Source organism: Coptis chinensis, chromosome 7 (genome assembly GCF_015680905.1).
Source record: "Coptis chinensis isolate HL-2020 chromosome 7, ASM1568090v1, whole genome shotgun sequence".
NCBI classification, from domain to species: domain Eukaryota; kingdom Viridiplantae; phylum Streptophyta; class Magnoliopsida; order Ranunculales; family Ranunculaceae; genus Coptis; species Coptis chinensis.
In genome coordinates this window covers 40612969-40640956 of record NC_141462.1, presented here as the reverse complement: position 1 = coordinate 40640956, position 27988 = coordinate 40612969, and the positions used below count along the sequence as shown (strand labels likewise).

The following is a 27988-nucleotide window of genomic DNA, read 5'->3' as shown; positions in this document are numbered from 1 at the left end:
TTGGGGCTGATCCTGCCCCAGTTAGACTTCCTAAGTAATATCGTTATAAAGCACTTGGCATTCCCTCCAGTTCAAAAGCCGACACTCCGCCTAGATCAAAAGCAGATAAGCCCATCATTTCTCTTCTATGACTTAAATGAAACAACTCATCCTAGCTTGATGCAGAGCATCATGTATTCTTATGTAGTGACTCCAATTTCCACACTCATATACAACCAAATGGTATTCATGCAAGTAGAGAAAGAAAGAAAAAAAAAAAAACTAAAAAAGCTAAATTAGGTGTTAAAATAGTATACGAAATTCATCGGTCAATCTCGATTTAACAAACTTGTCCCAATCTTCTTGGCTGATATATTTTTCGTGATATTCTGGGAGGTTTTCTAAGCAACCGAGTTGGTCTTTAAATGGTGTGATGTAGAACCCGGTCACTGCTCTTGAATTCTCTCCATTTCTCACCGATATCTTGCAAAGTACCTTTCATTTTCGTGGTCTTCCAAGTTGAATTTCCCTTAAACACATACAAGAGATTTTGAAACTAGCAAAGAATTAAGACTATCTAATTAAGTAATTTTATTTTCGAACTTTTACCTTTATAAATTTCCATAATCTGTCTCGCTTCTCCTTTGACATCATGCCAATTGCCATAAGTAGCAATGGAAACTCGAAAAGCCCAAACAAACCTGAGTAGCTAGCCAAATCTTTCCCACCTTCACCAATACGTTGACCATTTTGATTGAATACAACATCATCCGCGTTCATTCTCTTTCATCTTTGTAAGGCGTGAGCATATAACTGCTCCTCTACCTTTCTTTTTCTCCAAAGACGTTGTGTCACATTTTCTTCCATGTTTGAGTCAGGAGTCTCGTCAACTTCCGTGTTAGAATTGAAGTTTTCTTCTGGATCCATGTCTGAGTCAAGAGTCTCGTCAACTTCCGTGTTAGGATTGAAGTTTTCTTCTGGATCCATGTTAAATTCCTGTAGAGTGTAGACATGAATAAAAGCACATGAAGCCAAATAAGATAACAACTATAACTTCTAAAATGATTACACAATTTTACTTAAGCAGAAGATAACAAATCAAAATAAACCCAAATAAATTTTATTGAGGAAAAAAATTGATAACTATAAAATGAATAGTCCACCTACGAAATGAACTATGAATTCACAACGTAAGTAAACTAGAACTATTCTTTTACGTGTTTGATTATCAAAGCTTCTACTCTCAATGCAATGAGATATAGTGGAGTAGAAGTTCGTTCCACTCCTAGTGCTCTAGCATGGATGTTTTCTAATCTAACTAGTCGTTTTTTAAGTCTATGAGAGTTTTCACGAAGGGAATTATACTACGATGCAACTACCCACAAGATGCAACTAGTGGGTTATCGAGAATACTAAGGGAATGCTTCGTTGATTCTATGATAAGGAGTTAGAGGGGGATTGATTCCACCTTAACTCAACTTAATCCACTAACGACTTAATCGTTGTGAATCGAATTGAACTGCCCATGAGAACAATTGGTTATTCCTAATCCCTAATTATACATGGCATTTCTACCAATTCATAACTAGCATGTGAACAATTAAACCCATTCTCATGGTGAACTAATCATTTCTAGAGTGGAATAGAAAAATACGACTCTACGATAATCGGAATCAAGCTTTCATCAAGGCTTCACAACCCCTCTAATGGAGGTTTAGCCTTGAATCATTCATAATCATTTCCATTCAGATTAAAACTAAACATAATATAAAGCATTGAAATTTACTTAATTTAACAATAATGAAATCTAATTTAATGACTAAATTGAAATAAGGACGAGGAATTGAAATTAGATCTAGAATTGGAAATGACAAAAATCGAAATGGATAAAGAATACTACTTTATTGATCTAATCAAATGAAGAACAAGATTCAAGGTTTAATCTAATAAAATGAATAAGATTTGAAACTATACTTAATCAAAAACAATTTAATAAAACTAGATCTAGAAGCTATTTTAATGGCTACTTTCTATTCTAAGCTATCTACTATTTTCTAACTACTGGCTACGACTGCCATTAACACTGAGTCAAGCTTTTGTTTTATACATCCAGATCCAAAATCGTGCATGGGCTTGGAGCCATGTTTTGGGGCCAAGAGAATTAGGCCCAAACCCAATTCTTTCAAATCAAAAGGCCTCTTCAGCTGCAGTTGGCTTCCACAGACTTTTCGTCCACTTCTGCTCCTCTGATTGGGTCAAGGCTTGGACCATTGCAAAGCTCTTTCGAGCCGGTCGTTTTGACATAAGGTAGACCTCATTCAGAGGTCTGAGTCTAAAGATATGGCATTTGGAAGTTCTTGACTTTTTGCTCCTTTATCTCGCTAAAATGGCACATTTCTACACATAATGGACTTTGAAGCCTGAAATGCATAAAAACACGTAATCAGTATTAACTCTTACTTATTATTCACATAATTGGTCTAACAGTATGATTATTAAGGGGTTAAAACTACAGTTTTGGGCTCTTATCAAAAATTAACGAAACAAACTTTTCTAGTGATAAACTAAAATGATAAAATATCTGGTACAAGATAAACCAACTCCTTTGGAATGAAAGAAAATATGTTTTAGGTCGAATTGACCCATATCCCCTCACAATTTGCACGAGCATAAGAACCCAAAGAGTCAACTTCTGGCAAACTTTTACTGTTTGTATGGTCAATAGAGCAACCAACGTTGATCTCATCCTCATTCTCCTCCTCATGGTAGTCTCTCCGGGAGCCCCCTCAATGTTATTGACCATCTTGGGTCGAGCTGGTCGGGTACATAAAATACTTGCTTGGCTTGGGAGGCCATAACAAAAGAGTCTGATTTATGGCCTATTCTACCAAGATCGGCGGATGTGAAACCCAATTCATCCACTTTGACGCCATTTCTGCTGTCAACCCAATCACACTTGAATCTGGGACTTTTAAGCGTCATATAGTCAAGCAACCATATTTCTTGAATAACACATCTCGAAATGACTGGGTTTTATCCTTGGCACTAGCAATTTGCCTTGTTGAAGCCACTAAGCTTACACCACTATTACGGTTTTACTAGTGATGCTTCATGAGCCTTTGTATGAAAGCTTAAACCCCCAATAACATAGCCAGAGCATTTTATAACGTCTCGACGAGGTCCTTGAGCTACAACTTTCAAGATGTCTGAGAGATCGTTCAGGGGAATCATTTCCTCTTCCTCAACCACGCTTTTTTGGGTTTTGGGAACTTGTTAGTCACATTTATAATATGGTATTAAATGTGATGCAAGTTCAATTAGTATACCGTTTTACGAAGTTCAATCAGTTCAATCAGTTCAATTAGTTATACCAAGTTCACATTTATAATATGGTATTAAATGTAAATAAAGGTGCGGTGGTGCTCATCTTGTAGCCATTTCGCTGACCTAAGGGGATTACTACGTCTTAGGTGCTCCATATGCTTCCTACAAAGACATAATTAGGAAAATACAGTAACTATCAAACTGTCCAAATTAAGCAAGAAACTTTCATAGTTTCTTGTAGACGACATTGTTAGGTATAATTAATGCCGACTTACTCAATATAAAGTTGTACGTCATCTGTGTTTTGCAAAACACACTGATGCGCTTGCTCCCAAGAGTATTGTTCCACTCCAACAACCTTTGTACCACCAAGAGGCTTCCCGTTGGATATTGTATCTTTTTTTTCTTTGTTGTTGGTATCCATGTTTCTTCCTAAAGGAACTCCCACGGTTTGCAGACCTGATAAGTACTCAGTAAGAAACTCTACAACTTCCTCAACAAGATAATTCTCTGCAATGCATCCTTCTGGACGATTTCGATTTCAACGATCCCCTTCAATATCTTCATGAATCTAAAATTTAATACATATAAGAGTTAGAGAAAAGGGGAAGCTTTCGTTGAATTATTGAAAAATATAAGAAATTAGCTTGTACTTGCCTCTCAAATGGATACATCCACGGAAGAATCTTGGACCACAAAGCTCGACCTCATGTACAAGATGAATTGTGAGATGCACCATAATGTCAAAAAATGATGGTGGAAAGTACATTTCCAGCAAACACAATGTAACCGCCAAATTGTCTTGGATTTCCTGCAACTTAGACACATCCACCACTTTGGCACAAAGAGAACTGAAGAAGAAACACAGCCTAATGATGGCATATCTCACATGTTTTGGCAACACTGATCGTATAGCCACTGGAAGAAGTCGTTGCATCAATATATGACAGTCATGAGACTTGAGACCGTACAATTTCAAATCTTGCACTGACACGCGATGCCGGAAATTCGAACAATATCCATCTGGCACTTTCAGCTCAAGCAAAGTATTGCAGACTTTTGCTTTCTCCTCTCTAGTTAATGTATGACATGCTGGTGGAAGGTAAGTTCGATTTCCTCTTGTTTCTGGTGCCAGTTCCTTCCTAATATTCATCTCAACAAGGTCAAGACGACTTTTAAGGTCATCCTTCGTTTTATAATACTATCACAAACATTCTTCTCAATATGCATAACATCCAAATTGTACCGTACAAGCAGAAATTCCCAATATTTGAGCTCAAAAAATATGGACTTCTTCTTCCAACAAGTTCTACTTTCGCTTTCATTAGTCGAGGCAAGCCGCTTCCTCTTTCGTGTATCTGACTTTTCATTGGATGCCTTTGACTTCCTTTTGATGCTTTTGGCTCGGAATCACCAAAATTTTTTTCCCCATTTGACTCAGATCCCTTGACCTTCCCAAAATCTTCTTCCCAGTTAATGCTCTGGACTTGATCGACATTCTTTCTTCGCCCATTAAACCTCTTTCTTTGCTTCCTAAACCGATGGTTTTGGAAGCCACTTTCGATGTGCTTGATATATGTTTTACCGAATGTTTCAATCTAATGGAATCTGTTTCTTCCGCAAAACTGGACAAGCAAAATACCCCTTGACGCTACAACCAGCTAAATTTCCTAACGCGGGAAAATCATTAATTGTCCACATTAGTACAGCCCTCAATGTAAAAGATTGCTGCTTGTAGGCATCAAAAACCTCAACACCAGGACCCCACAAAGTCTGTAATCCTATATATGCCCACTTTAGGCGATTATTACTACAAATTACCCGAATCAACATGATCATATTAAGATATCTTATCTCCCAAGTACAACACTATATCGGGTTCACTTTTGGGAGTTTACTACAATTTACCCTGGAACATGATCATATTAAGACATCTTATCTCATATGTACTCCACTATATAAGTTCACTTTAGAGAGCTGTACTACAATTTAACTGAAATGAATGTGATCATAGTAAGACATCTTATCTCAAATGTACAACAATATATAGTGCTATAAAATTCAAATTTGGATAACTTTGAAAATACATGGTTAATATGGTTTTCATCCCAATTTTTGCTTTTACTTTTATAACATGTGGAAAGAATCCAATGATCAAAGTGACTTGGGACATTTAGGATGTTGTTATTAAACCGACATTTAACTTCGAATGTAATGAGAAACATTATAAGCCGAATAATCAACTTAAATGTAAACAATTAATTTTAGCCTATTATCAACAAGCACATTCGCGCAATCTTTGCTCCAACTGATTTTCTTAGATGAAGAACTCTAGAATGAAAGGTAAAAGTATCTTATCGAGTAGAAATGGAGGGGAAAAAAGGGGAAGGAAATTGGGAGGGAAGAAATGAAGTTTTTATTGAAGACTGTGTACTCAGGAGTGAATGTTGTTGAGAGAGAAGAAAAGACTTCCAGTTTGGGTAGGAATAGGAGAAAGAGAAAAACTTCTGATATAAGAGAGGTGACTAGAGGGTGGGAGATGTTCAAGGATTTATATGTAAAATCCTATTATGTTAATTTCATTTTTTCAAATAAAATAACTAATATTTGGAAAGGTATTATGGGTGGTAGACATTATCCAGGCATTTTCCGTAATTTATATATATCACTGCCAGTTGCAGTCATGATTTTGGATGAGTCAAAGTATATTTGGAAGGGATTAAACATATTATGTATAGGAAATGAACTCTGAAAGATGTTATAACTGCCATTGAGGGTATTTATAATTGAAAGGTAAAGTTTGTAAAACAAAATCACGGTAAAATAATAGAAGAATTGAAGGGATATGCCAAGTATATTGTCCAAGACAGTTATAGTTCATTTAACATATGATTTACAGTAATGGTACTTTCATTTGTATGAAATCCGACTTAAGAATAAGTATTAGTTGAAAGAAGAGAATCAAAGAACACGAATTTGTCAAACAGGGTGCAAATCTTGTTTCCACGCAGAACACCGACTCACGATTGTTTGAAGCTAGACGTTTCTCCACCAATCATATCATGGAAGATGCGTACTTGATACCTAGCCAGGGAGAGTCGGAAGGTGATAACTACTCCGCAGTATCCAAGTACTACATATTATATGCCGAGGGAAGCAAATTGTATATATAGGCAGTGGTCTAGGATTATGTAAAACAATGTATCCTGGCAAAAACTTCAGATTATGTTGAAAGTTTGAAACACTGAATCCTGACAAAAACTTCTTAACTCCATATATTTTTTTTCTCTTTATATAGAAAGACTGGTGGTGATAAGCTTATGCTGAAGCATTCGTCGTCTCATCAGAACACCTTAAGGCTTAATCCAAACTGAATCCCCTCCCCTCGCTCAGATTTGAAGGGCATCTGCAATTGATCCTGCAAGGCTTATAATTTCAAACGGAGCCCTGTTTGCTATGGCTTTGGCTGTACGGGAACAGGAATCTGTGATCCAAAAATTAGCAAATGCCTTCTCGGATCCCTCTGAAAGAAAAGAAAATTAAATAAAATACGTTAGCTTTGAAGAAAAAGAAACTGAGCACGATAAGTACAAGAACTACCTTCGTTTTGTGCAGAAATCGCTCCCACGATTGCTTAGGAAACACACCATGGGTGACATAAGCACTAACCTTAGTAGCACCATGAGCAGCCAACACTTTCTGATAACCAGAAAGATGAAAACAATTTAGTCTATCCCTAATTTTGTAGAATTCTATATAGATTAGGTCAATCCAAATTCATGAAGCTCTTATGCATGCAGAAGCTGGGGGCTCTGAAGACAATCTAGTGAGTGGAAGATGGTCAGAAGTCAGAACTTAGTCCACAGGTTAAACTAGAAGTGAGCAGATTTCAGAATATGCTTTTAACTAGTTTCAACCAAGAAACTAAATCAAAACTTTGTGTTCTGTTTGATGGGACAGTACAATAATATTTTCAATTAGTTTATAAGCTATCGATAAAATACTAAACTGTCATTTACATCACAAGACCATGAACCGCCCTTTCCATTGTAGATAGTCCATACCTGACACTCAATAAGGGTTCCTCCTGACTGAACCAAATCATCTACGATGACAACATATGACCAGCAGCACTCCCCTCTTTGAGGCGAACAAATCTCTTATCACCTTCACGAACCTTCGTGCACACAACCTGTACCAAAAAAAAAAGAAGAAAGGAAGGGTATCTTAAGGTTTTGTACAACAAAGAAAACAAACACATTCAGAGCAATAACCAAACCATTGGAAAATGCTGCAATTGCTTGTAAAATCTTTTCCATGCTCCATCATCAGGAAATGCAATGCTAATCTGGAAGATAATATAGTTACACTGAGTAATAGAACTTTTTAAGGAAAAACTTATGGTCAAACAAACAAAGAAAGAGGGCTAAGAAGGGTAAACTATCTTCATTTGTTGTACAGAAAATTATTATGGGTATACTTCCATAGCAGAACTTCTAAAGAAAAACTATGTTGAACGAAATTACTCACATTGTCAGCATCAGGAAGCTGGTGGAGGCGTTGTTTCAACAAAGGGATCCCAGTCTCAAAACATGGTAGAACATGATCCCCAAAATAAAATCTTTCCTATATATGATATGCAAGATTAGGATCTAGCTCTTAAATGTTTGAGAGCAGTAATGGCACACAATGTAAGAAAGTGAATAGAGTGAAAAGCTTGAAGAACTACATTATTTACAAAACGGATCAGAAATATGACATCTGCAAACCATTCAAATATGTACCAGCATCATGGCAGTAAAACCAACCTGCAAAGCATGTATGTCATAGATGACTAAACTAGTTGGACGCCCGTGATATGGGTATATTAGACAATATTCTTGCCATGGTAAACGCGAGTTGCTACATCCCCTTCCTCTTCCATGCTCAAAAGAGCCAGTTGGAAAGAATGGCAATACCAATGTAAAGGAAGCAACAAATAGCCTTGGGAGGGCAAATATGACAGACAATTGTTCAAAGATGACACATGGTGAACTGAAGGAAGCCAAAAGGCAACATGACGGCCCCGAATATCTTGTGCATTGTTGATAAAAAGGTTTGGGAATCCATCATCGAAGCTCCTGAAATATACAAAAAAAGGAAATGTATCATTTCTCCTCTTAATAAAACAACAATTTTTTCATAAACAGAAGAACCCTTGTTCCTATGACACAACAAGCCCCCACCAGTAATCTTATAGAATATGTATGGACTCTATGATACAAAAAAATCCATAAATTATGAAACACACCTACTATATCTAAACATAATTCATCCACAAAACTACAACTCATATTCATCAATCCATGACTTCATGAACACAATTCACCTAATTTTTCCTGTGATTTTTGGTTTATACTGAAGCCATTCGTTAAACTTCCTCTGCCACTAAGACCAATTCAATTCCCAATCGGTTTATCACCTAAATAAGCTTGTGCTCATCAACAAATTTCCAAGACTCTATTGCCACAGATATGTCAGTCTCTTTAAACCAACTCATTATCCCCACTCAATACAATACCTTAAACTTGTCTCAGTGAAACAAGTACACTGTAACAAAGAATTTCCCAACATTTTTTCTCATTGAAAGCAAAAAAGAATATATCTATTCCATTCCATGATAAGACAAAAATGGAAAAAATATATGATGAAGTACAAGATAACATGTAAGCTAAAAGATGAAAACTTGATTAAAAACAAGAAAGCTTGAACAGATAAAGAATGGGCAAGACATAAAACTAAAAGGCCACTCGTAAAGAAATGGTTAAGTTGGTAATGAAAAAACATGAAGAAAATAATGTATAAAAAGATAGTGAAAACCTCCAGTTTATAGACTGAAGCTGAATAGAGTCAGATAGTGTAGCAATTTTACGAGCAAGATCTTCAGACTCAACACAGTAGAATAGTAGTACTTGTTTCTTCTTTGGCATCTCCATCTCTCTTTCTCTGTGTCTTTCTTTTGCACCTTTTTTTTATGATAGTGAAGAATCAATATATATATATGGGGCCTCCTTTTAAGATTAATAAAGGTTAATTGGAGATGGAGAAGAGAGAATATTGGAGACGAAGAGAAGAAAGAGTTGGGACTGTTTTACCCTCTATTTGTCATGTCAGTCTCGATCGATATATCACTGAGATATCAAATGGCCATGTGGAAATGTACAGATAATAATTTTATTATTAACTTATGGCAAAAAGAATTAAGGAGTATGCCCACCTTCAGTTAATTTATAGCACAGCCAAAATCAAGAGAAAAGATACTACGGATAATGTCAAAGCTAATAAGCTATTTTCCAATACAAATTTCACTAAAGATGTTGGACAAGACTTCTCCGGCAGCTTCCCTCAAATCGATACTCCAAAAATCTATAGATGACTTCAACCTCATTAATAAGAGCTTCCGAGCTGCTCAAATTGTCTCTGTCCCACAACACAATTACGCAAATCAGTATAAGCTTCAAACATTAGCTCAAAAGTCAGTTCAGTATATATTCCAGGTGTACAAGTAGAAGAAAAGTAACAGATGCAAATCATCTAGGGCATTTCTTCAGTCTGTACTCTGCAGACTGTAGTAATAGGGTGATGCTGGCTGTGTCCCTATATTGACATATGGACATGTGGTATCCCTTCATGGTCCATTTACTACTACATCTATTATAATACAGAAAAATGTTTTAGCACAGGAAATACCAATGTCGGTTGAGATCATGTAGGGATGTAGTTTGTGTGACAGAGACATACTACATCCCCTTACGTGATTATGTGCATGGTTAGTAATTTCCTGTATTATTCACATATATCCATCGCCCTTTCCGTTGTGACACAGGCGTATTCCTAATGTACACCAAATTGGTAGCTAGGGGGTTCCAACTGTTCCCACAATTAAAATGAATACTTAGCCAAACTAATGAAAAATACAGAAAAAGCTTAACACGTATGGATATGGAATAACCTGCTTTACAGCCCAACGACGCCCTCCTGCTGGAATGCGGTCAAGTCCTGCAATCTCTACTAGTGCAGACTCCACATCAGGTATACCCTGACCATTGACAGCACATGTTAAGACATGCTTATTGACAACCCTTTTAAGCGTTTCAACCGACTCAGATGGAGCACGTACAGTGTATCTTGTTAATTACAAGAATCGTTAGTGCAGAAGAACCTGTAATTTCCTGCATTTTAAGAAAGAACCAAATCAACATGTGCAGATTACCAATTCATTCATATATATCGCCAGTTATTTAAAAGCAGAGTAACAAGATGCATATTCTATTTCATATCTGAATCAAGTAATATGTAAGGGAAACACAAACAAGAAAGAGATGATGTGTATAGCTTTATTTGGTAGTGTCCATTACTCCAGGCTCCATCAATATAATTTATTCAATCAATATATAAAGGTAGCTAAATTTATTCAATAAAAATAAACAAGCAAACTAGGTAGGCAAAGAGAGGACAGGTGATTTCCACGAACCTGATTAACTTCAATGCGCTCAAGAAGTTCAGCATCATCAGAAGTTCACCCATCCATAGCACTTACTGCCATAATAATCACATCAGCACCAATTGCAATTGCTTCCGATCTCTCCACACCTACAACATAGTAAAATCGTAACATTAAGAAAAGATCTGCCATTCATAATAAGATAACTTATCTACAAACACAGAACAGTCATTACCTATCTTCTCAACGATATCTTCAGTTTCCCAGATACCTGCAGTATCAAGAAGAGTGATAGGAATACCATGAACATTAATGCTGGCTTCAACTACATCCCTCGTGGTTCCTGCGATTTCAGTAATATTGCTTTCTCACTCTGCATGCTAAAAGGAAACATAGCATGATTAAGATGCATGACAACTGAAAATGACACCACTGCCCTCACTGTTTTCAACAAGAAAACACTCAATTTTAAGTAGGTGTTTGTCTACATTTTAAATTAACAAATATAAAAAACAGTCCTTAGGCGTTTGGGTACTTTGGTTCCCATATCTTGTAATGGTTTTTTCTGACATGTGAGCTTGCCACTTGAGGTCCCTAGGTATGTTCCTAGTGTGTTGCTATGAAGACCTTGGGGAGCACCACATACTTGAGACTGCTTTCCTATATGTTGAAACTGAGTTTTGTCAATTCAGGATTCAAATGAAAGAACCAAAGCATAGTGAAGCTAGTCAGCATGACTATATTATGTACAGCATTAGCTCATTGATCATGAACAAGCACACATGAATAAAATACCAACACAGGAAATAAGTATGGCAGATCAAATTCTTAAACCTACTTTGCTCCATGCATTGAGCAGGCTGGACTTCCCAACATTTGGCCGGCCAACAATTGCTATCTGCAAAAGAAACTTCCTCATAAATGCTTGGACTTGAGTTAAAACCTAAAATAATCCTTGTAACTGTAGTACCCACAACAAAGTACTCAGATAGTGACAATATACAGATACCTCAGAAAAATATATAAAATGGTCAAGCCAACATAGAAGTTTATTATGTTCAGAGGGAGACAGTAAATTATCTTCATTTTTTTAAAAAAAATTTAGTGGTAGAGAATAGAGATTATTGACTTTATACATCCTAGTCTCAATGCAAGTGATCTCCTGGCCTTAACTCTTAAGAAAACAAAAGCAAGAACATTCAGACATCCAATATCATACCTGTAATCCCGACTGTAGAAGCTTATCGTAGTTTGCAGTCTCCAAGGCCTTTTCAACATCTAGACACATGCCATGTATCATATCCATCAAAGAGTGGGAGTCTAATGAAGGCATCTCGTCATCAAAATCCAAACGAGCTTCAATCTCTGTTAGCAACTCGACGCACTGCCTCCTTGATGATTTGACTAAAGCAGAGAACCCTCCCTGCTCAAGAAAATATATTAATTAAGTCTCAGTATTAGAAGTTTACTAAGTATCTTCGAACCAAAATGATCACCAATGGTTCCATATATAGGAAAATGATCTATCCCCAAAACGTAATGTCTCTTTGGAATATGAGTATAAAGATAGCACACCTGAATTCCGGCTAGTGCTGCATCGGCAGCAGCCACAGATTTTGCTGAAATAAGTTTTTTGATGTTTTCAGCTTGGGAGAGGTCTAGACACCCATTTAGAAAAGCACGGAGAGTGAACTCGCCTGACAGAAAGAGAGACATTGGTGTGATAGGGAATATAACATTTCTAGCAGATAACATCAAATTTTGAATAAGAAAAGCAGTCAGTATCTTTAGCTCGTTACACATTATAACCTAAGTTACATTGACACGGATACGAAGTGTCCGACAAGGTGAAATATCAAAAATTGAGGTATATCACATACCATATGTGTGCATGCGTGTCCGACACGGACCGTGGATAATGATCCGACACAGATTATTTTTGAAATATGGTGTGTCCATGTAACATAGATTATAACATACAAGTGGCAGATACGCTCAAAGGAAGTTAGCTGCTGCTGAATTAGCAGGAGTGTTATAAACTTTTGATACCTCTACCAGTGTTTCCATGGCAGAGTGATGGTGCAATCTATTATTATGATGTGGCAGAAATCTCCATTCACATCCTATTTGTTTTCCCTAAGGGATTACGTTTGCCAAGTAGGCCACTTTTTATCATTGGTTTGGGGATTTGAAATTTTATTTTTGAGAATCCAAATATAAATCTTCATACATATCAAAACCTACTGGACATCACCACAATCATTTTTCTTTTTTCTTCCTTTATAGTTCCAGATTTCCAACTAAGTAGATCACAGATCCAAATTTAAAACTTTCTCAGAAGAAATCTGCCGAAAACACCTATATACAATAAAACTCTAGTTCAGCTTATATTCAAGATCACTCCTATGATTACTCTTTTTTGAAGGAGCTGAGTTGAGCTCAGGAAAAGGGGTGTCAATATTGTCTTGGTGTACACAAGTATTGTCCTGATGATTTGCTAGATATAAGTAACATACCCCAATGTAATTCTACTCAAACTTCCCTAAATGCAGATGTAAATATAAAAGACCTGGGTACACCTAATGCAGCTTTTTGTAGATTGGCTTACTTTTCCGTTTTAAAAGTAATAACATTTCTCCTTATTCTTATTAAAACAAACTATCACAACTATTTCCAAACTTTTGAAAGCAAAGTGTAAACCAAAACCAACCTGGTTCTGCAAGCCCAGCCCCAGCTTCTAAGCAAGCTCTTAGAACTCGGTGCAGACATACATCATTCCCATGACACTGAAGTTCCACAACATCCTCTCTTGTGTAAGATCTTGGCACCAACATTGGTACTGCTAAAACCTAAAATGAAAACAGAGTAAACCATTCAATACATTCTCCTCGCCCACACGAAAGCCTGCTTGCACAAAATAAAAAGAATTCATCAAACTGATTGCAAAGAAATTCCATTTCACACACAAACTTCATTTCTAAGTCTGACTTACTGAACTTTCCTTCAAAATAAGATATATAGCCTGATTGGTACCCAACATGTATCGTGTTTCCATACATTACAGTGTCATACGCAACTTTCTGCTAATTGTATATTTACTAAAACAAAGCACACATGTTATATTCTTTTCATCTTATAAATCTATCAATATTCCACATTAAAGCCCTAAAATAGGCAATAACATTAACAATGGAAACTTAAAAAACTAACACATATTCACAGTTCACATGCTTTATACACAATTCTACATATATAAAAGCTTGTATAGTAATACTACCTGCCAGGACTGCACAGGAGAGAGAGAGAGAGATTTTTGAGTCTGGGTGAAGAGATGAGAGATTGGAGAGAATAGAGACGTTTCCAGACAAATGGATGTCAAGTGCCTTTAGAAGTTTCAATCTGTACTCAATAGTCAATATTTCATATGCATAATACAGAATGAGCTAAGAAGTTACTTCTATTATTAATTGGTCAGAAGCACCCATAACTTGACCAATCATCATCTACATGTTACGATTCTATATTGCTGTCTCAACACCTTCTGCTTTTAGAGCATTTGCAATGCAAGTGATAGTTTTCCCCCCCTCTATTATCACCGCCACCTCATCACTTTTCACCCCCCTTTTCACCAACCCGGTGAAAAACAAGGTGAAGTTGTGCAATGCAGAGGTGATAAAAAATATTTCGGACGGGATGTTGGATTCCGTCTAGAGGTTTTGATCGAGAGGGAATGTAACATCCCGTCTCGATATTTTATAACGAGGCGGGATGTAACATCCCGCGTCGATGGCTCAATATCAACAGACGCTTAACAAGGCTCCATTTTCACTTCATTTCAGCCAAAATTCGATTTTGTAGCCTCCATTAACAACCTTTTAACACAAATTTCCATTCATAATGACTTCTCCACCCCCAACCCATCCCCACCAACCTCACCACATGAAGAGCATTCAGATGGTTTGGAAATGTTAAAATTTCCAAAAAAATGGGCAAAAAGGATCGTCGTCGAGAACGCGTAATGTGGGCTTAAGAGGACTAAATTGAACTTGGGTTTAATTTTCCACAGCGTTAATGAAATCGAGGAACACCCACCATTAAGCGTCAACATCGGTCCGACCGTAGCAAATCGAGTGGCGGAATCTCAAGTAAGTTTTGATTTTTTTTTATGTTAATTATTATTATTTATGTTAGTTTATACCAAGTTTGTTGTTGTGTAATTAGTTTGAATTTTCAGATTATTAAAAAAAAAAATAGTTGTAATTATATCGTATTGCGTGTTTGTTGAATGTAGGAAGTACACTTATGGAAAGTGCGTTGTGCACTTTCAAATGTTGTGTCGTGGTGGCGTTGTATGAAATCAAAAACGGATCCTAATTTTGTCACGGTTACCGATATTATATCCGCCACACCATTTGGGAGTTTTTTGAATTCTAATTTGGGACAAAATGATCAGGCGTTGTTGTTTGGGATAGTTGAGCGGTGGTAGCCAACTACCCACACATTCCATTTCCCATGGGGTGAGCTTGGGATTACCCCTCTTGATTTCACAATGCTCACGGGTATCCCAATTGGTTATGGAGATGTCGTTCCTTTTGATGAAACTTTAGAGGTTTTTACTACGGCGATGAGTTTCTTTGAAGGTTTTGATTTGGTTGAAGATGATGAGCAAGGCGAGTTTTGAGATTATCGGTGAAAGCGGTTTAAGGAGGAGCTATAAATATGAGTTGGTTTACTTGAGATATTTGAATAGACTCAAGGAGAAGCCGAAAGACTATCATATTGGTGAGAGTCGATCCACGAAGTATGTACATGCCTTCCTCTTCTACTTTGTTGGTGCGGTATTATTTGGATATCCGATAGTTATTTACGATCGGGTGGATGGTCATTTGCCGTCTCGGGACGTAGAGAGGATGTGGGATTATGGACCGGGTCAATCCATCTTGGCATACCCTCCGCATTTGAGGCGAAAGCCGCTAAAAGGCAATTTGTGCGGCTTTGTTTGGATTATACCGGTAAGTCTTATTTATTAAGTTATTGTTTCATTTCATTTATTTATCTAATTATTAATGTTGACATGTTTATATATATATTGATATTGTATTTTATCTATTGATGACAGTATTGGTGGTACGAGCATTTTAGGTGTGATGCATCCCTGTGTTGAAGAGGTTGGAAGAGGATGAGACTCATGACCGATTCCCGTATTCAAGCATGGGGGCTTCATCGTAGGCAGAGGGGGTATGGGGACCTATCGCATAATATTCATAACACTCGTCAGCAGATTGAGCTTTTAGGAGCTAGTCGAATTGAGTGGCAACCCTGGGCCGAGTCCTTCATCTTTCAGACCCCTTATGCGGATATTCCAGATGTTCCAGAGAACACTGAGTACCGTAGACTATCATATATGTGTCATAGAGCAAGGTTTCTTTCTCAGCGGCGAATGATACTTATAGGGTCAGTCACTGCATGGTACCTTGGGGACAGATGTTGGCGGCAAGTATCTGGAGAGATTGTTATACCTTACCCACCACCTATAGATATGACAGCCTCTGATATTCTTCCTGCTGTTCTTTCACACTATAGAGCAAACCCAAATGAGTGGCCAGACGCATCAGCTTTCAGTTTTACGGGCGACTATGACTTATATTGGAAGAGGGTTGGTCGAGGTCTCTTGCTAGGTGCGTTATACCGGGGCACCAATTTTGAAGGGTTACTTACGGAGCATTGAGGCCCGACATTCATTTCGGGAGGAGTGGAGTGGAGTTACCATCCACGACCCGGGGTGTTTCATGATATTCGGATGCATGAAAGAACTCCCACGGATATTTGATGATGATGACCTTTGGCATTGGAGCATGATTACTTTCGGGGGCAAGATATGAGAATACCTATTCCACCGGTAGATGCCATGATGGTAGCAGATTTGTCGATCTGATTCGGCGGTTAGCGAGGTTAGTATGATTTGAATTTATTTATGATTTGTTATTATTAGTATTCACTATAACCCCTAACTTGCATTTGTTTTGTTAAACGGGATGAAGTAAGGTCGAGCTCCTTAACTACTGACTCTCCGGTTATGCCATCGTGAGTCCTTCATGGAGTCCTCTCGTCGTAGTTTTGAGTACTTACAAGAAGAACGTGAATCGAACTGCGGCCGAGAGGCGTGTGCAAGAGTTGGAGAAATCTTTGGAAGTGGAGTACCTCAAGCTCAAGCTCAACCGAGAGGCGACAACGACGTAGGGGGGAGAAGCTCTTCTAATCGAGCCTTTCGTAGGGGGAGGAGGTCTCGATAGATATTTTTTGTAGTTTGTAATAACGTGCGCCATTACTTGTCTTATGGCGTTTGGGATTGTTGTTTGTAATGAATTTTTGATTAGCGGTTTTTCTTTGATGAGTTTTGGATATGAATATGTCATTAAACAAAGGAGGTTATGTCAATTTTTAGAAATTATAAGTTAGTTTTTTTACGAGTTTACGTGTTAGACTTGGGTGTTGTTCATGATTGTTGTTTGTCTTATTTATTATTTTCAAAGTATATTAGCAGGTTTTGATATGAATATGTCAATAAAACAAATGAGGTTATGGCCAAAAAAAAAATTAAAATTTATAAGTTCAGTATGTTTCCAAAAATGGAACATTCGTTTTTTTCGTTTCACATTCGTTTCACATTTGTTTCACTCATTTCTGTCTTTGTTGAAACGAAAATTTTTAGTTTGGAATATCACTCATTTTTGCGAGATGGTTTGGTTACGGTTGGGTTAAAGCCGAGGGAATAGTGTATGGGGATACCGAGACGGAATGTAACATCCCGTCTGGTTTTTATAGACCGAGACGGAATGTAACATCCCGTCTGGTTTTTAAGTCCTCCTCCCTGCACATTTTACTATTCCAAACAATGCAATTATGGATGGGGATAGTGGCCCATTTGGAATTATTGAGGGTACATTTGGATAGACATTTGGATACAATGTGTTGTCACTTGGAGAGTGAACAAAAATCTAATAAAATGTGTTGTCAATTGGTAAGTGGACCAAAATCGAAGTATCACATGTGACCTTATCATATGTGACCTTACCTTTCATATTTCGTTTTACTCTTCTTTCTTTTTAGATCAAACAAACAACACACCATCTTCTTCCCCACAACCAAGCTAAAAATAGGAAAAATGTCTAGAGAATAAAGAATTGCATATAACCAAAGGTTATGGGGAGGATCTAGTAGTAATAGTTAGTCTTACGGTTTCAATTAGATCTTACGGTACTTCTGCTGAAGATGACTACATGGAAAAGTAAGAGATGAGCATAATGATATGATGGCTGAAGGAGGAGGAGGAGGAGGTTGCAGTTATTATCATTTCTTTGGGGCATTAATGACTCAAAGCGACCATTGAAATTGAAGATGTGGATCTGGACAAGCGGTGGATCTGTGAAGGCGAGAAAGTACACGTTTAGAGATGGTGGTGATTTGATAAACAAAAGATAATGAGGATTACTTCACAACACCTTGTAGGTGGCCTCCTCATAAGTTTAGGCGAAGGTACGGGATGACAAGAGAGCTTTTTATGTATATGTTGCATCTTTGTTGCATCATTCGACGATTACTTTAAAGACAAGGTGGATGGATTGGATTCGGCAAGCAATTTACGGGTTACAAAAGGGACTAGCTGCGGTTGCACAATTAGCAACTGGTTGTTCTTCGATTCAACGGATGAGTATTTACAAATTGGAGATTCCACCAGCAAATGTATCTATGAAGCGTTGGTGCAAAGGCAATTATCACGGCGTTTGAGGGAAGAGTACTTGAGGCGACCAAGTGAGGCGCGATTAATTGCTAGGATATTAGCTGAAAAATCGGCAAGGGTTTTCGGGGAATGCTTGGATCAATCGATTTGTATGCCTTTGGGTGTGGAAGAATTGCCCAAGTGGATGGGCTGGAACACATGTAGGGTACAAGAAGGAACCAACTTTGATACTTGAAGCCGTTGCGGACAAACATTGTTGGATCCGGCATTGCTTCTTGGCCTACCAGGTTAGCATAATGACATTGCGTGCTTCATCGTTCTCATGTTTTGAATCATTAGAGCAAGGTGAGGCTCTCTTTGTTGCATTTAATGTGAATGGTAATGACTATGATATGGGATATTATCTGGCGATGGTATTTACCCAAAATGGGGCACATTTGTTCAAGCCATTCGTTATCCAAGAAATAAGCATGAAAAGATCTTTACTCAGCGTCAAGAAGGCTGCAAGAAAGGATGTTGAAAGGGCGTTTGGAGTTTTGCGAGCCACGATGGCATATTGTTAAGGCTTCTAGCAGCGTTGTCATAGTGTTGTTGTTCTTGGAGGTATAATGAAGGCATGCATTATAATGCATAATATGATTGTTGAGAATGAGCGTGAAAGTGGAGTTTGGAATTGGAAAGGTCGAGAGGAAAGAAACAATACCGTGCTCTTTTCGGGAAGATGATGGTTTTCATTTTGTCTATCGGATGATTGAAGCAAGAAATAAGATCGAAATGAAGTTACACATACTAATCTTCAAAAGGACTTAGTTGAACATGTTTTAATTGGTGGCATTGAAGAAACAGCAGATCCGGTACCAATTTATGATCCAAATTGGTCGGATCGGATGAGGGAGAAGGAGGCGAAAATTAAAATGGAAATGAAAATGTATTTCCTATGTATTTCCTAACGTGAACTATTAAGTTCCAACGTATTTCCTATGTATTTCTAATGTATTTCCTATGTAGTTCCAACGTATTTAATCGGTTGTATTTTAATGAACTATATTACAATGTATTTTAATTTTATTGGTAATTGTATTTCTATGAAAATAATTATATTGGATGAGAACATACATAGTGCATTAATTAAAAAAAAACAGTTAGATAAAAATACATAGTTCATTAATTAAAAATACAATGAAATTAAAATACATAGTGCATTAATTAAAAAGGCAATTGAAATTAAAATACATAGTGCATTAATTAAAATACATAGTGCTTTAATTAAAATAAAATACTAGATAATTAAAATACATAAGCTTAGTTAGAGCTAGAACCACCTCTAGCCCTTCCCATTCAAAGCGTATTTGACTTGTTGTTGCTTTCGATTATAAAAGCGGTATCGAGATGGAGGACACTTGTATCGATCGCTAAAATCTTAGCTTCATATTGCATCTTTTGAAGCCGATTTTTTTCCAATTGAACCTGATTTTTTCTGCTTGAATCCGATTTTTTTTTCTTCTCTTGCCATCACGGTTCTTTGACCATATGCAAGTTCCCTTTCCCTAAGTTCTAAGCATTTTTGTGTTTCATTTGCATCCTGTGAAAATGTATCCTCTAAGCGATGTAAAGTAACCCTCCAACATACCAATTGATTTTTCTTGGTTCCTTTTGGACTTGGCTTTCTTCGATCCAAGAGGGCGCTCCATTTCTTTTGGATGCTCTATTTCTTGAGAACCCTCAATTCAACTCCACCAACACTTGGTGAATTAGAAGTTGAATCTTCACCATCATTTTGCGACCTTTTCCCTTTGTGGGGCGGCTTGACCTTGCCTCAAAAAGCGTTACTCCACTTTGGATTATCCTTGAGTATAGCGTAACAATGATCAAGTGAAAAAGCCGATTTTTCTTGTAGTTGATGCGTCATCCTTGCCTCGGGCAACTAAAAAAAAAATGGTGGTAATTAGACTAAAATAATCACTAGGACTAAGATAATTAAACTGCAATAATAATTAGACTAAGATAATAATTAGACTAAGACTAAAATGGAAATAATAAATACACTAAGATAATTAGGCGAAGGCGGAAATAATTAGACTAAGACTAAGATAATCAATAAATTCCAAATTGACAACGTTGTAATTACCCGGCTTTGTATTGTTGTACCACTTGCATGTCGAGCCTCCACGCATTCACAATTGCAACAAATTTGTTCATCATTTTTTAAATATATTTCCACCTTCCGCTAATTGAATCGGAGACCTATCCGACCCGTGCTTGATTGAACTTCGTTTGTTACCACGATTCCAAAATCCTTTTGCATTTTGGAAAGCACCAACAATAGAGTCTTCACTAATTTTTATCCAAGCAAGACATAGAGCTTGATCATCGGACATGCTAAAGTGAGCTCTAAGCTTTTGCTTGAGTGCTACCACTTGCTTGAGATGCTTGAGTTGATGCCATTTGATATTTGGTTTTTAAGAACTGATTTTAAAAAGAAGAAATATGATATATGATTGTTGGAAGTGTGAGTTGAAATGAAACAAATGTTGTATATATACCAAAGTTTTTTATTTTGACCGTTTTTGACCGTTCTGACTTTTTGACCGTTGGTAAACTAGCCGTTAGGACTCCGGACGGGATGTTGGATTCCGTCTGGTGATTTTTGTAATCCAGACGGAATCCAACATCCCGTCCGAAGTTAACAAGTCAGTGAAAAACTCGGTGGAAGGTTTCACCTTGTTTTGAACTGGGGAAAATTATCACCTTCATTATCACCCTGCATTGCACAGCAGTTTTGGACCCAAGTAGGTGATAGTTTTCACTACCCCCTCTCTATCACCTGCATTGCAAATGCTCTTAGTGATCCAAAATCAAAACCTTTAAAATAACAGCCCCAGCCATAGGACGCTCTGAAGAAGTTAATAGTTTTTCAAGTTCAACAGTATAACTGAATCTGATCCGACTTAACCCGTGCGTTTCGTTTTCATAATTGACATGGGCATCGAGCCTGGGGCCTGGCCCATGTGAAGGGTAGTAAAACCTTATTCTGCCATTTCACTCCCAGAAAACCGGAATTATGCAACTTTAATTTTGATATTGGCCAAAGATTTTATAACAGATTTTGGCCAGTAATCAATGTTTCAGCAACATTTTTTTCATTTCTGAAACTTATATCCTCGACGTCATTTCTCTTGTTACCTTGACTCGAGAATTATTGGCAATTACATCTGTATTCTTAGTATCTTAAACAAAAGCGATGCTCTTCTGTTGTTGACGCTGAGTGCTGTGGATAAAAAACCAAACCTTTATAAATTGAGCAAAGTTATAAATTTGAACAACCGCGCCTAAGGATTCGAAGTTTGAACTCTCCGAAGACGCATCAAACTAAAAACTGGAGCAACCGCACTTAAGATCAAAAGCAGAACCAAGTACTTTCATGCAACAAATTAGTATCACAAATAACAGGATTGAAGCAAGAGCACTTATAATTTTAATTACGACTTTCAATTACATGCACGAGAGACATACTAATACATGCAACTAAAGTTCAAAAGCTCAGTATGCTCCAAGTTGACTAGCCCACATAGATGAATCACATACCGCCAACGTTCACAAGTTCCAAATCAAGTCTAGAACAGGGGAAAGCCCTATATATGTGTATGGTAGATCTTGAGCGTAACTGATAACAAACCTCAACTAGATAGTTCATGCCTTCATGGAGGGGGAACTTATTCCAAGGTACTATAGCCACCTGTTGAGTGCAAAGAAACACAACCTTTTAGTGCGCTTCCACCATCCTAATTAAAATGTCCAGCTGGATTTATGTTCCATGACAAGAAGGATGGATCCCCTAGAGGCCTGCAAAAAAAAACATTCTCAGTTACTTCCAGGATCTTTTAACAGAAATGATTGACTAATGTATATGTAATTAGGATACAAACATTTTGCGATGCAAAAGATAAACCAGCTTTACTGCTTATAAAAATGTAAGGCTCAACACTAGAAAATCATTACACATGATGTGTTGATTTATAAAATATTAATTCTCCAAACTCCTTGATAATGGTATGACTAGATTCATGTTTGATGCAGACAGCATAATTTAGACAGAGTAATGCAGAATAAAGAAGTTGAACGCCAATCACTCACCTCGGCTTGGCTACATAAACAATTATGAAGCTTACTGCTAAGAAGAGGCACAATCCACCAACTGTAAGATAAGCTATTCCTAAGAAATCATTTTTCCCTCCAATCCAACTTGTAGTTGAAAGGACCAGCTTCTTTTTGCCCCCAAAACTGTATGTGTTATAATTGTTCTGTATTACCACTGTTATTGTCTCATTAGCTTCAAGGTCTACTTCTATCAGTCCATAGAGCTTTCTGAAAGTTGGCAGTGCTGCTGTTCGCATCCAAACAATAAGATCATCTTGCTCACTCAACTGTGATGTGCAGTATGAAGAACTAATCAGAAGCAGTTAAAAAATAGCAAAAGCAAGAGAAATGAGAAGACTCCAATAAGAAAGCAAAGGAGAATGGAAAATGGTGATAGCACTCACAGGCTTGCTGGCATTGAGTTTGGCACCACCAATCACGCCACTGCTTTGGAAATTTTTAGGATAGACGTTGGATCCAAACTTACTTTCCTTATCACTTTTCCAGGCTATGTTCTTCTTGCTGACTTCTAAAACCGTGTTCTTTACTGAAAACCCATATGTGTCGTTGAATAAACTCCATGCAATGAGACCGCAAGGGACTATTAGACCATTGTTTGTTTTGGCTTCAGGTTCACATGTAGCCGTCTGATCTTCATAACCTTTACTACGCAACTGTTTGTCACTTCTGCTTTTAACATATCTGGAAGCAGTATGGACATAGTAAATAAGCTTTTAGCAAGGAGCAAGAAAGGACCCCTTTCCAGAAAACTGAGAAAAAAATAATGATAGCAACGTCTTAATTAGTACATTGAAAATACATAATTTTGTGATGTTGATTTAGTTCAGGCCATCCTCCTAACTTTTACTTCCTAGGCCCATGAAGTATGTGTTAAGATGTCGGTTCATCAATTGTCGAAATCTGGTCCATTCCAACATTAGTAACTGTTAAATAGTAATAAAACATAGGTATGTAGTGTTAGATTAAATGGTTCACTAGAGTTAGAAGTAAAGAGGATCATATTTTCACGTTCTTGGCAGCCAACAGGCCTGTAAATAACACCCCTTTCGGGATGATTTGCTGCTGTTCCAAAAGCATCATCTTCAGATTTTTTGGTGGTGAGAACAGACCACCTCTTTAATATTAGAGAAGTGAAAGCTCTAAACAAATCCATTCACAAAATCAAAATAAATCAATAAAACAAAAGTTCAACTCACCGACGATGATTCTGATACAAGTGGTCAATCTGATAATAAACATACACAGGGCTTTTCATGTGCTTGTGAACCTGAAATGATACGGCTAATGCATTTTAATAAAACCACTGGTGAGGAATCAGTCTAAGACTAGTTTCAAGAAAAAATTAAAGGATGAACTCACTAACAAGTTCTTGATACAGGTCTTGTTAGTATCACTTCTTTTTATGAAATCTTCTTTATCAGTAAAAGTGGAAGAAATACAATCTGAATCATAGCGTTCCACAATTTCCACCACCTACAGAAGTAGTAATGAATTAGCAACAATGGTAAAGCAGTAGAACGAACGATATAGATAAAAGAGTATGTATTAATTACTTGTTGTGAGGCAAACAAGGAAGCAAGACCAATTGGAATGAATATAATGGCAACAAAGATGAACGTTGTAATAACCTGAAATATCAAAGAAAATAATATATACAATGTAAAAAACATGCATGAGTAAATAGAAGCATATATAAAGTTACCCATCCTGGTGTTAGAATTGGTTTGCAAGCAGGAAGCTCTTGCTGTGTAAACCTTGAATCTACAACAAAATATTTATTTATCAAACGTCAACTAAAATTGAACAGACTCAACAATATACGTTTTTTGTTAAAAGGGAAAAATATATTAAATTAATGATCTTTATTAAATTTTTTTAACATTTTTGTTAACGGGAGGAATAAGAAATGTCGAGAGAGAACTGACATTTGGGTTTTTTGGAGCTCCGCTTGGTGGTGTCGGTGGGACCATCGTCGTTTCTCTTTGGAGTCGGAGGCATTTTTGCGTTCTGAGTCCGAATTTGCTCACCACCACTTTTGTAGAATCAACCAGCACCCACTAGTGGCCCACGTGTCCATCGTACACTCACTAAATTATTTTCTTGACAAGATTTTCCACCTCAGTAGCACTTAAAATCTTGTAAGTATTGGAAACAAGTGACATCCATATTATTAGAAATTACCAATTCATATCTGATACAGTTTTGGCTCAGATAAGCTTTTAAGTGCTACTGAGGTGGAAAATCTTGTGCAAGAACACTATTCAGTCAATGACATCTTTAATAACTTTCTCTGTGGTATGGAAATCTTAAGAGGTGCATTCACCCAATCATGCTTTACTACACCAGGCTTTCAGATTGTATCAGGCAGATATCTGGCTAAGTTGCTCTACACTAAGGGCGTGTTTGATAGCCCCATTTGTCATGACAAATGCAAATAAATGGCACTATTCACTTGTTTGGTACTGTTTGATGTGTTTTTTGTGTCATGGCAAATTTTTTTTGGATTTGCCACAAGTTGTCATTTGCCATGATTTTGGTTGCAAAATTTACTCTGGGGGGAGCTGAGTAAATTTTACCACGACACAAATTTGCCACCAAAATAAGTGGATTTGCCACCAAAAAAAAGAGCCCGACCCAAAAAAAATCTCTCACTAGAGCGCTCATCCAGGTTCGTCTTCTTCCCATTTTCTCTCAATCCCTCTTTCTACTCTCATTAGTTTCTCTCCTATTTGCCATTAACTTCTTCTTCTCTCACACTCTCATTAATTTCTCTCCTCATACAGTTGTGTATTGATTTGGAGAGTTGTGTATTGATTTGGAGACAAACAACATAATCATCGACTTGCACAACTTGACGGAGGAGGTTTGTTCATCTCTTTCTCTCTCTCAATCTCTCTCATGTGTGTGCATGTTAATTTTCATTCTCTCATTATTTTATGTTAGGGTTAGGGTTCAAGTATATATAATGATTTCAAAAAAAAAAAAAATTTTGTTTATTTAGATTGTTAATTTAGTGCATGATTGTTGAGTATTTGGCTCTGTTTGTATTTATTCCGAAAAAGAAATGAAAAATAGATCGTAAAATATGCTGGATTTATTTTGTATACAATGTTCTTGTGAACTACTTGAACACTATGAATTGTGATTTCGAAATAAGATGAAGGGTTGAACTATGGGAATTAATAACTTTGATAATTAATTCATGTACAAAGTCAAATATTGAATGCCCAAATAATATTTTTTCTTGCCTTTTTGTTCAATTTAATAAGTAATTGGATAATTCATCGATTTGGATTCATTGTAGTTGCATTTGGTATAAATCTATTTTTTTGTCGCTTGTGTTAGTAATCTAGTTGACATGCTTTTGATTGAGTTATGAATTTGGTTTCTTTACTGGTAAATTAAATTGTTGTCATATATTCTTTGCTCATTCTATGTTTTTGCTTTGTCTTATTTCGTCTCATGCATGATTGTCCATTTAATTAAGTAGAATGCCAACTGAAGAAGAACGTAAATTAGTTGCAGTTACCATGATGCTAACAATCATGCAGGCTATGATGTAGTACCAATGGTATAGGAGAAATAAGCGAAGGGTTATAGTTCCTAGGGCCCTCATTAGAAATTGGGATGCTCAGAGAAACATTGTTTTCACGCGAATGTTCAGGTGTAGTGACCGTATATGCTACGAACAGTTGAGAATGAGGATATTTACATTTGAACGTCTATGCACTCGATTGCGGGGTTATGGGTTAGTTGATAGTCGGTCCGTTAAGGTTGAAGAACAAGTAGCCATTTTCTTACACACAGTTGGGCACGATTTAAGGAATCGGACTTTTGAGCTTCAATTTTTTAGATCAACAGAAACAATTAACCGGTACTTCCACCGAGTCTTAAATGCACTGCTTAGGCTACATAGAGACGGCGAAACGACACGCCACCATAGAAAACTCTCCACCGACCGGTGGTGGAACACCTAAATCTTGACACCATTTTTTTCCGGGTTTGTTAGCTATATATCTAATGTACATAATGTTAATTAGTAATTTTTCGCGATGATGCTATATTAATTAGGATCTTTGTGGGTGCAATTGATGGCACCCACTTTGAAGCTTACGATACCACCTCAAGATCAAGTTAGGTATCGTGAATCGAAAAGGGCGGGTTACTCGAATGTCTTAGTGGCATGTACATTTTGGTATGAGATTCACCCGCATTTACTATCGGTTGGGAGGGTTCCGCCCATGATGGTCGTTTGCTAAGATGTGCGATTGAGTCGGCCGGGGCACAAACTAAGCGTACCACATGGTGCATTATCCTTAAAACATTTCAAATCCCAACTGTTTTGGAGTATTATTAAAATTCATCAATCATCCTAATTAATTTTTTCACATAGGTAAGTATTATCTCGCCGATGCTGGGTTCCCGCTAGTTCCACACTTTCTTACACCATATATCGCGGTCAGAAGATATCATCTTAGTGACCAACAACGTAACTCTAGATACAACGGTGCCTTAATGCAAAAGAAATGTATAACTTCCGTCATTCATCTTTGCGGAATGTTGTTGAAAGGACAATTGGTGTGTTGAAGAAAAGATTTGCGTATCTTAGGCACGCTCCACACCATGATGTTGAGACACAAGCAAAGATAATTTGTGCATGTTGTGGGTTGCATAACTTTTTGCTCGATAATAATGATGATATATGGGAAGAAGAAAGAGCGACTATTGAAGAGGAAGGAAATGGAGAAGTAGGCGATGATGTGGGGATAACCATGACTCCGAGTGATGGTTGGACAGCGTGGAGAGATGGGTTGATGGTGACAAAATTTGCTAGTGGCCGTAATTGTCACATAGCAAATTTGCTAGTGGCAAATGGTGACAAAATTTGCATTTGCCACAGCTCCTATCAAACATAGCCTAAATACAGATTTAGTCTCAATAGCTTCAATAATGTACGAAATCAGCAAGTATTCAAGGATAGTTTGATCGGACATCCTGGGTAGTTATGATCAATGTTATAACTTCCATGGTGTTCAAATGTCACAAATCATTTAATTTGTCGATTAGTCACAGTTAATTTTCAATGAAATATATCATCAGCTTACACTCTGTACGTACAATAGCAATCTCCAATAGGGTTATATATATAACATAAATAATTTACATATCAAGCTTTAGGATTACAAGCTCATTTGGGACGCGTACTTTGTCGAGTTGAGTTGAGCAATAACTCTAGCACTTTGTCTGGATCAATTTAATCATTTTTTAAGAGTTATTCATTCGATTAATACTTTGCCTGCTAC

General features: G+C 37.1%; 2 protein-coding genes and 1 pseudogene across 14 annotated transcripts; all 3 read right to left on the bottom strand.

Annotated features, from left to right (window-relative positions):
• Nucleotides 1–6145: 6145 nt before the first annotated feature.
• Nucleotides 6146–9419, bottom strand: LOC147487538 (ribose-phosphate pyrophosphokinase 4-like; annotated as a pseudogene). The gene is made up of 7 exons (XR_015201340.1): nt 9163–9419; nt 8112–8423; nt 7834–7929; nt 7583–7651; nt 7368–7495; nt 6901–7002; nt 6146–6824 (listed from the first exon to the last, which is right to left on the bottom strand). The product of XR_015201340.1 is annotated as a ribose-phosphate pyrophosphokinase 4-like (transcript).
• An 81-nt stretch (nt 9420–9500) lies between these two features.
• Nucleotides 9501–14421, bottom strand: LOC147487537 (uncharacterized). 11 transcript variants are annotated; one of them, XM_086571395.1, is made up of 11 exons: nt 14064–14371; nt 13497–13690; nt 12362–12483; nt 12006–12209; nt 11625–11684; nt 11322–11446; nt 11022–11129; nt 10817–10935; nt 10463–10514; nt 10295–10381; nt 9501–9762 (listed from the first exon to the last, which is right to left on the bottom strand). In XM_086571395.1, the coding sequence occupies exons 2-6, from the start codon at nt 13618–13620 to the stop codon at nt 11393–11395; spliced, it is 564 nt and encodes a 187-aa protein (XP_086427521.1). In that variant the 5' UTR covers nt 13621–13690; nt 14064–14371; the 3' UTR covers nt 9501–9762; nt 10295–10381; nt 10463–10514; nt 10817–10935; nt 11022–11129; nt 11322–11392. The 11 variants fall into 11 exon arrangements, with proteins under 11 accessions (XP_086427521.1, XP_086427519.1, XP_086427518.1 ...); XM_086571393.1 differs by having other exon boundaries at nt 10295–10514; nt 13497–13635; nt 14064–14421; XM_086571392.1 differs by having other exon boundaries at nt 10295–10514.
• A 7558-nt stretch (nt 14422–21979) lies between these two features.
• On the bottom strand, nt 21980–24950 carry LOC147487536 (ALA-interacting subunit 3-like). Of its 2 annotated transcripts, XM_086572384.1 has the most exons (8): nt 24611–24950; nt 24388–24446; nt 24239–24313; nt 24045–24158; nt 23882–23952; nt 23069–23366; nt 22662–22951; nt 21980–22370 (listed from the first exon to the last, which is right to left on the bottom strand). In XM_086572384.1, exons 1-8 carry the CDS (start codon nt 24681–24683, stop codon nt 22310–22312), a joined length of 1041 nt encoding a protein of 346 aa, XP_086428510.1. In that variant the 5' UTR covers nt 24684–24950; the 3' UTR covers nt 21980–22309. The 2 variants fall into 2 exon arrangements, with proteins under 2 accessions (XP_086428510.1, XP_086428511.1); XM_086572385.1 differs by lacking the exon at nt 24388–24446 and having other exon boundaries at nt 24611–24935.
• Between the last annotated feature and the right edge of the window lie 3038 nt (nt 24951–27988).